This window comes from Physeter macrocephalus, chromosome 14 (genome assembly GCF_002837175.3).
Source record: "Physeter macrocephalus isolate SW-GA chromosome 14, ASM283717v5, whole genome shotgun sequence".
Taxonomy (NCBI): Eukaryota; Metazoa; Chordata; class Mammalia; order Artiodactyla; family Physeteridae; genus Physeter; species Physeter macrocephalus.
In genome coordinates this window covers 60717150-60725525 of record NC_041227.1, presented here as the reverse complement: position 1 = coordinate 60725525, position 8376 = coordinate 60717150, and the positions used below count along the sequence as shown (strand labels likewise).

Sequence of the window (8376 nt, the reverse complement as noted above, 5' to 3'; positions counted from 1 at the left end):
CGCGCCCCTGCCACCTTGGCCGCTGTATCTCCCTCGGGGAGCCCAAGGCCCCACCTTAACTTGAGGCTCCCATTCGTTTGGCCTTTGCGCTCCTCACCGCAACAGTTCTAGGCGCGTCGGGGGGCGGGGGGCGGGAATAAAGTTTTTCCAACCTGGTCTGGGAGAGGGCTGGATGGGGAGGACTCTCCCAGCTCCAGACTACAAGGTGGGCTGCACCGTGCCCCTTCGGCTTCACGGCCGCCTCGGAGGCCCTGCTCTTCGTAGGTGCCAGCCTCGGTGCCGACCGGATGGGCTGACCCGCGCACCGCCCCCTCCCACCCCGTTCCCCATCGCGGTCCCCTCCCCCGCCTCTGGCGCGCACGGGCCCCAGCGTCTCCGGCCCCGCCCGCGCCGGGGTCGCTGCAGTCTCCGTGGCTGCCCCGGGCTCCCTCCCCAGGCGCCCCGGCCTTAATCAAGCCTGGGGAGCGCCTCGGGGGGAGGGCCTCGGGGGGAGCGAGGGAGGCCGAGGCGGAGGCCCTGAGCGCCCGAGCTCTCCCAATCTGGGAGGCGGCCCCGACTCCGGGAGCCGGAACGCAGGGGAAGGCAAGGACGGGGCGGCCGACGGAGGGGCGGGAGCCGCTCATCAGCCACGCCAGTCACGTCTGGGGCCACCCGGCTGCCTTCTTTCTTTCCCCCTTTGCTTTCTCCCTTCTCTCCGGTTGGCGAGGGCAAAGTGGCCGTGGCGGCGCCATGCCCGGGCCGGAGTGAGTGCGCGCGGGCGAAAATGGCGTACATTCAGGTAGGGCTGAGGCCGGGGGGTCAGGTCCGCGGTGTGGGTGAGGGGTGCCGCGCCCCCGGCGACTGTGAGCGCGCGGAAGGGAGTGCAGACGGCTGCGCTGCCACAAACTTGCCTGGAGAAAAAGGGTGTCTGAGCGCAGGCTACCTGTGCAGCAGTGGGGGGTGCGCCCCAGGAGAAGAGGCTGGGGACCCCCGCACACCGGGACGGAGGGCCCTAAGCGGACTCTTCACGCGCGCCCTCGCCTCCTGGGGAAGGAATGGGGGTGGGGCGGACTTTTCTTCTCCCTTCCCCCACCTCCTCCCTCGTGCACCCCTCCCTAGGGGAGGGGCCGCGGGCAGGGCGGCCCGGGGCGCGCCAGCAGCCCGGCCCGCCAGCTGCCGTTGCCTTGGTGACGGCTCTGGCTAATTGGCCGGCGGAGGGAACCTGTTCCGGCCGGGAGGGACAAGGACGCCGTCTCTCCCGGGCACTGGGTGCTGAGCGGTGGAGGAGGACACGTCAGGGGCGCGCTGGTGGTGTTGGGGGGCAGCCGATTACTTTGGGCCATTGCATTGGGGTCTGGGAGTTGTGGACCTCCATCATCTTGGGGACACCCCCTCAAGAATCCTTAGGCTGAAATAATTTACAAGCACCGTTTCTAGGGGGGGGTGAGGGGGCGCTGCTTGACTGAAAGACCTTTCTTCTCAATACATGGGGGGGAAGTGGCGACGGGTCAGCGCCAAGGTCATGCAGTCAGACCCGCTGAGCTGCTTGCTTCTGGGGTTAGCTCCTCTTAGCCTGGCAGAGAAGCCTCCAGGCTCCCACAGTCAGGGTGCATCTGGGCTCACGTCTCCCCTCGGCTACAGCTGGGGTTGCTGCTGGTCCCCTCGTCCCCCTTTGGCTCACGCATCCCCTCGTCATGTCCTTAGACTTTTCCACCTGCCAGGAACTCTGCTCTGCCACCTAGACCATAGCCTCCACATCCCTCTCCTGGCTTAGATTGGCTCCATTGACCTCTTTTATGGAATCCCTAGGTCATCTTTTCAAGTTCAATGGAGGTCACATTTACTGTTCACCTACTGTGTGGATGTTGTCGGGAGGGGCGCTATTCGACAGTTGCTCAACAGACACTTGGCTGATCGATCACCTACTATGTATGGGCAGTGGGGACACAGCTGAGAAAGCAGCAGGTCCCTGCCCCTCAGAATGCGCAATGCAGCGAGAAAGGAACAACGTTAGAACCGGCTTCTACTGGTCTTAATGACTGCCTTCAAGCACAGAGTAATTAAGTGACTTGCGCAAGGCCATACAGGTGCTTAGGGGTCGTGGTGAGGCCTAAAAAGGGGGATGGTGGGGATCTGTGGGGGATTTGTTAAGCATCTGGTATGGGGATGGCCCGGTGAAGTTGACTTTCCTCCTAGAACAAGGTGTTTAACTTTTTCTGTAAACGGCTAGATAGTAAATACTTCTTTTTTCTTGGAGGGCTGCGTGGTCTGTGTCACAACCTCTTGACTCTGGCACTGAACAGCCATAGGCAGTAGTAAATTAATGGGCATGGCTATATTTAAATAGAAGTCTGTGGACACTGAAACTGAATTTCATATACTTTGTATGAGTCAAGAAGTATTAACCTTTACATTTCCTTTTCAACCAAATAAAAATATACAAACCATTCTTAGCTGGAGGGCCATAGAAAAACAGGCTGCAGGCTGGATTTGGTCTGCTAGCCATAGCTTGCACCCCCTGTTCTAGAATATCTGGGTTCTCCTCCTTCCTCCTTTTTTTTCTGGCTCGAATCAGTTCTGCTCCATTGGGTCAAACACATGAAACCGAGCCTCAAAGACTCGGCATGCCTGGGAGCCTCAGAGCATCTTCCCTTTCCTCTTTCTTCATCTTCCTTGGTTTCTCTTTGCCGCCCGGACAGTCACCTTGCCCCTGGGCCTTGAGAAAACTGCGTGGTTGTACCTCATTGGGGCCCCTGAGGTGGCCTTGCCTTTGCTCATCATGGTTTTAGAAATGGTTCTCTTTGGATCACTACATACCCAAGAAACACCTCCCTGTGAGCCTGGCTTGTTGTGAAAAAGCATCACTTTATCCTTGCACTTTACCGTAAGCATTGTAAAGCACTTTCTCATGTAAGCCCCACGAGGGCATAGCTTTTTGCTGCATTGTTCACCTCACCGCTGTATTGGCCAGGACAGTCCCCGGTGCCTAGCAGGTTCCAACTGGACTTGACAAACCATCTGGTTCTCATAAGCCACAGAAAGGGCTCAGATATTGTGCAGCTGGGCAGGACAAAGCATTTTCATAGGTGTCCTAGCTTAGCCCTTCCACTAAAGAAAAGAGGTTAACTGAGGCTCAGAGTGCCCCCCGCCACCCCTACTTGCCCAAGTCACATGATTGGCCACTGGTGAGGCCAGGATTAGTGCTTCTTCACTCAGTTTCGTACCCTCCCCCTCACCCACCCCCACCCCATGTGATTATTGCCCGAGACTTTGTTTCCCAAGCTGCAGTAAATCCCTTATCACTGCAAGGATTTTGAGTTTTTCATGAGCTGCGAACCACCTGTGCTGTTATTCACTTAATTTTTTTTTTCTATAAATGGACTTGCATTTTATTTTAACTTTAAAAAATAGTATGAAAGGGAAACTTTATGTCATTACCATGATAGCAAACCAGGGTCACGTGATATAAACAGAAAGCAGCAGGAAAAATAAACACAATGAGAATAATGCCACATTCTTGGATTCTAGATGGGTAAGCTGTCTCCAAGGCTCTGAGCTGGGGTCTGCTCTCTGTTTAAAAAGGAAGGCGGGGATGGGATTTGCAACTGTTAGAAAAATGTCACATACAATGGTACCAAATTAAGACTTTCTCCTCCTTGCAAGAGAATTGAAAAAGACAGTTAACTTTCTCCCTCTTGACTCAAAGTTCTGAGTTCTATGGGAGACTCCTCCTAACCTACCTGGTTTACTTGGCCCGTTTGGAAAGCCATTAAGACTCTCTCCCGGAAGGGGGTGGCGGGAGCCTGTTCCTTGGGAACCGGAGAGAAGAAACTGGGGTGGAGGTGGGGCTGAAGAAGGGAGGGAGCCCCTCCCTTCTTCCCGAGGACCAGACTATGGCTTTCTTTTCTTTGGCTCCCTCTATTTGTGGGTGGTCATGTGAAGCTCCCCACCATTGGAGCAGAATTGGAAGGTAGGGCCTCGGGGAGGGCGGGGGAGCCAAGTCACATCCACGCTGTGCCTGCCTGCATGTTAGCTAATCATGTCCTTTTGGGTTGGCTTCATGGCTATTTCTGTATAGGAAGGTTCGCTTCTCTCCTGAAGTGTGGCTGCATTGGATAGCATGACTATCTATCCACCCGCTCTGATTCATAACAGCATACGGTGCAAATCAAATCGAAATGCTAAAGTTTCCCATTTATTCGGTGTTGGTTAGCCAGGAGGCTACCAGCAACCCGGAAGGTAGCAACACCTTGTTAGGAGGTCAGCTCCCTTCCCAGGATGGTAAGTGGAAAGAGGCAGGACTTTTTTTTTTTTTTTGGGTTGCTGGAATATTGCTAAACTGGTCTTGTCTCTCTCTCTCTGTCGCCCCCCTCGCCCTCTGCGCCCCTTGGCTTCACGTGGATCTCTAAAAGGGCAGTTGGAACCTTTAAACGAGGTGAGTTAATTCGGTGATTTGTTTGGTCTGGCTTCTAATCAAGAAATGCTTGCTTGTCATTTTGGAGCCTTATGTGGGGCTGCGGGGATATTGAATATTAAACAGCAACCGGATGTTGATAACGGCACAGTTTCAATACCCTTCTACGGAAGGGAGATCCCGGTGAAAAGACACTAGTTGATGAGATAAGTTTTCCTTCCCACCCCCTACTTATTCCATTTGATTATCTCTGTTTACTTTCATGTCATGAGATTATTTTTTTAAAAATATTTTTGCTTTGCTTTCAAGAAGACAAAGTAATAATATTCTTTGTGTTTTGAGAACATATTGCATAGCCCTCACGATGTTGAATAAACCACCCACATGTCAAGAAAGACGTTCACATAAACTACAAAAGAAAATACCTGCAAATATTTTGCTCGCTATTAATGGCTCGGGCGGGTTGGTGTTTGCCATCTTTGTGCCTGCAGTTGGTAAATAGAAATGGAAAACATTTTGTTCTAAGTGATCAGTGGCGGAGACAGACCTCCTGATTGTTGTTATTTCTCATCAGGGATCGGCTGCTTGTAATTTTGGGTGTTTTTCCTCTTCTTCCTCCCCACCCTTTCCACCTCCCCTCTGCCCCTCTCCACTACCCACCTCCCCCAACGGCCTCAGGGTTTTCTTTCTAGAGTCTCCGATCTGCTGCTCTGCAGATGGACTTGCCGGCACTGCTGTCAGAAGTGCTATGAATCCAGCTGTTGCCAGTCGAGTGAGGATGAAGTTGAAATTCTGGGACCTTTCCCTGCCCAGACTCCTCCCTGGCTGTAAGTAAAACTGCTCCGAACTTCCCGGAAAGCAATCTTAAGACCTTTCTTTTCTCCATTTCTGCGAGGGGGTTTGGGGCACGGGAAGGAGAATTTGGGCTCTGAAAGGGGGAAAGGCTGAGTTTCCATCGACCTCTTAGTTGCTGATGGGATGTGCTCTGTGCCTCATTGCGTTTGGCAAGCTGGTGAGACTGGCTTGGGGGTGGGGCTTCAGTTTAGCTGGTTTCACATCGGGCCTTCTGAGATATGAGCTGTGTGATGCTAAGCATGTGGGCACTTTTAATCACGTTGAGTGTCGTTCCAAGCAGAAAAAGAGATCTGTGAGTGTCTATATTCTTCAAGAGATGTCCACATTCTAAAGGTTTCAATCCAAGTCAGTATGACAAACTGTCCTAGCACCTGGCCCGTGCCTGGCTCATGCTAGATGCTCAATGAGTATTTGGTGTGGATAGCATGAACAAACAAGTGCCTTTCTGCTGGTTTGAGCAGGAACTTCAGAAACAGGGAAGCAGAAAAGCACCTCCAGTCGCCATCGTGTCCTCCTTCGCTGTTTGTGTTCTCTCTGGCATCTTTCATTTTAAGTCCAATTCGTTCTCCTCCCGCGCCTGCGTACAACATCTCCATCTGCCAGCCGCTCAGATATTTTGGGAACACAGTTTTGAAGCTTCTCAGCCACGTGTCTGGTCCACCTCTCTGTGGCTGGGAGGGGAATGTGGCCGGAGAGTCTGGGTTGAGTCTAGAGGTCCAGGGCCTGGGAATCATCAAGTGCCACTGCTCATGGTACAGAGAGGAGGCTCAGAGAGGTGAGAAGACAGGGTGAGGGCCCACAGCTGGAGCCTCAGTGGGGATCCAGTGCTGTCTCAGCTAAATCCTTGGGCTAAGGTTCCAGAAGCCTCTGGCGCCCCATCTTTCCCTCCAAGTTAGGGGTCATGCCTCAGTCCTCTTATTTTCTTAGAAGCAAGTATCAAATATTTCCGTAGCAAAATGGCTCTGTGTCAGGCTCTGTGAGTTCGAATCCTGTTTGTCCTACTTTTTTCTAGTTCTGTTCCCTTGAGCAAGTTGCTTGGTCTCTCTGTGCCTTGATTTCCCATCTGTCAAATGGGGATGATAAAAAGAATAGTATTTATCTTATAGGGTGGTTGTGGTGATTGCATGAATTAGTGTATGGAAAAGTACCTGAGGCTGCTTGATACGTTGTTGGTAATCATAGACGTTAAGTGATTCTTTTTACCCTGTTCTGGGTTTCCCCATCTGTAAAGTAGGAAAAGTAATAGAACTTACTTTATAGGGTCGCTGTTAAGAGTAATGAGATATGCACGTAACGTGCTGAGCATAGTAGTAAGTATTCATCTCTATTATTATTAGGTATTGATAGAGATTCTTTGAACTGATAAAGATAATGTTAAGGAACCTTCCATTACTCACAGGTTGTAGCCTGAACCCTGCAGGTGTGCATAGAGTTGAGATGTTTGGTGAAACCAACTCGTTAATCAAGGGATCATTCCCATTTTCCAGTGACAGAGGTTGGCTCAGCCCATCTGGTGTCTTTAATGCCATGCTCAGAAGAACTCCAGCTCTGTTACGGCAGGGCTATCTTGTTCATTCCAAACAATAGCTGTTGACCAGCTGACTAACCTGCAGGCAGAAATTGAGTCCTAAAAGTGCCAGTCATGCTACTGAAAAGTTAATCTCAGTTTCTTTGGTAGCTTTTTTCTTGAGGTTGCCCTACAAGGCTAGATAGAGTCCTGTTCCCCTGCTCAGGGGATTTAAACTCTAGTATAGGAGATACAGCAGGTATATAAGTTCAGTTTGTGTATTCACACCCTTACACCCGTATGACGGTCTTGCATACAGTTTTGTTATGGAAAAATCCTGGGAGAATGACTGCAGGCATAGCTGGATCCAGGGGCTCAAATGATGTCATGGGCGTGCGTGTACGTGCTCTCACTCTCTCTCTTTCTGTTTCTTCTGTTTTGGCCTCATTCTTAAGCTTTCTTTTGTCTCTGCCTCATTTATAACAGCAACAAATGTATCAGGAAAGGCTCTCATTGCCCTGGCTCGGGTCATGTGCCAATCACTTGATCCAGTCACTTTTGCTTGGAGGAAAAAGTGCTGGGATCATTCCTGGGTTTCCTGACCATCCTGGAACCAGGGAGAGGGTTATTCCACCTGAAACACATGAAATAATAAGCTAGTCGAACGGGTTGGCAGACTTTTCCGGTAAAGGGCTAGATAGTAAATATTTTAGCCTCACGGGCTTAGTTTCTGTTGCAGCTACTCACTTCTATCCTTGTAGTACAAAAGCAGCCATAGACAGTTCATTAGTGAATGGGCATAGCTGTGCTCCAATAACACTTCTACAAAATCAGGCAGTGGATTTGGCCCTGTAGTTTTCAGACCTGGGTAATAAACAATTTGGGTGCTGTGACTGGATCCAGGGTGGACAAACGCCACGAATCGGGGGGATCATAGAAAACGAGCCTGTAAGCTCAGGTCGTGTAGGGTCTCAAATGCCAGATTAAGGAATTTGGATTTTCTTCTGAACCAGAGTAGACCCCTGATAGACATTGAAAATCACAGCCTGGTATCTGTTTGCCCCAGATGCTGAGTGTTACAGATGCACGGCCACTGAGTTGGAGGATAGTTTTGCTTTGCCCAGGCTGCTGACCCTTTGTACAAGCAGGGGATATTTTCTGGGGTGGGACCCTCAGGGAAGACACTTGTTTTGGTTATGCCACAAGCAGAAAAGTGGGCTGGAACCTTCCAGCAGAGCCAACACACCACACAGCTTCAGGAGGTGCCCTTCACGTGGTGGTCATTATGAATGGGACCACCTAGAGTAGTGCAGTGTACAGTCTGAGCAGCTGTACATGACCTTCGTGCTTCCTAAGATGACCCAGGTCTTCCTTGAATCCTGGGCACACTGAGTACATTTTTGACTGTCAATATCATGCAAAATATTAAAAGAAATCTGTAGGGCTTCCCTGGTGGCACAGTGGTTGAGAGTCCGCCTGCCGATGCAAGGGACACGGGTTCGTGCCCCGGTCTGGGAGGAGCCCACATGCCGCGGAGCGGCTGGGCCCGTGAGCCATGGCCAGTGAGCCTGCGCGTCCGGAGCCTGTGCTCCGCAACGGGAGAGGCCACAGCAGTGAGAGG

The 8376-nt window shown here is 51.5% G+C and overlaps 1 protein-coding gene across 1 annotated transcript in view; it reads left to right on the top strand.

Moving 5' to 3' along the window:
* The window catches only part of SYT17 (synaptotagmin 17), a 68288-nt gene that overhangs the window by 10491 nt on the left and 49421 nt on the right, over positions 1 to 8376 (top strand). Inside the window, exons 2-3 of the mRNA XM_055089745.1 lie at positions 707 to 778; positions 5086 to 5220. Coding sequence (XP_054945720.1) covers positions 707 to 778; positions 5086 to 5220 — 207 coding nt within the window. The remainder of the gene's footprint in view (positions 1 to 706; positions 779 to 5085; positions 5221 to 8376) is intronic.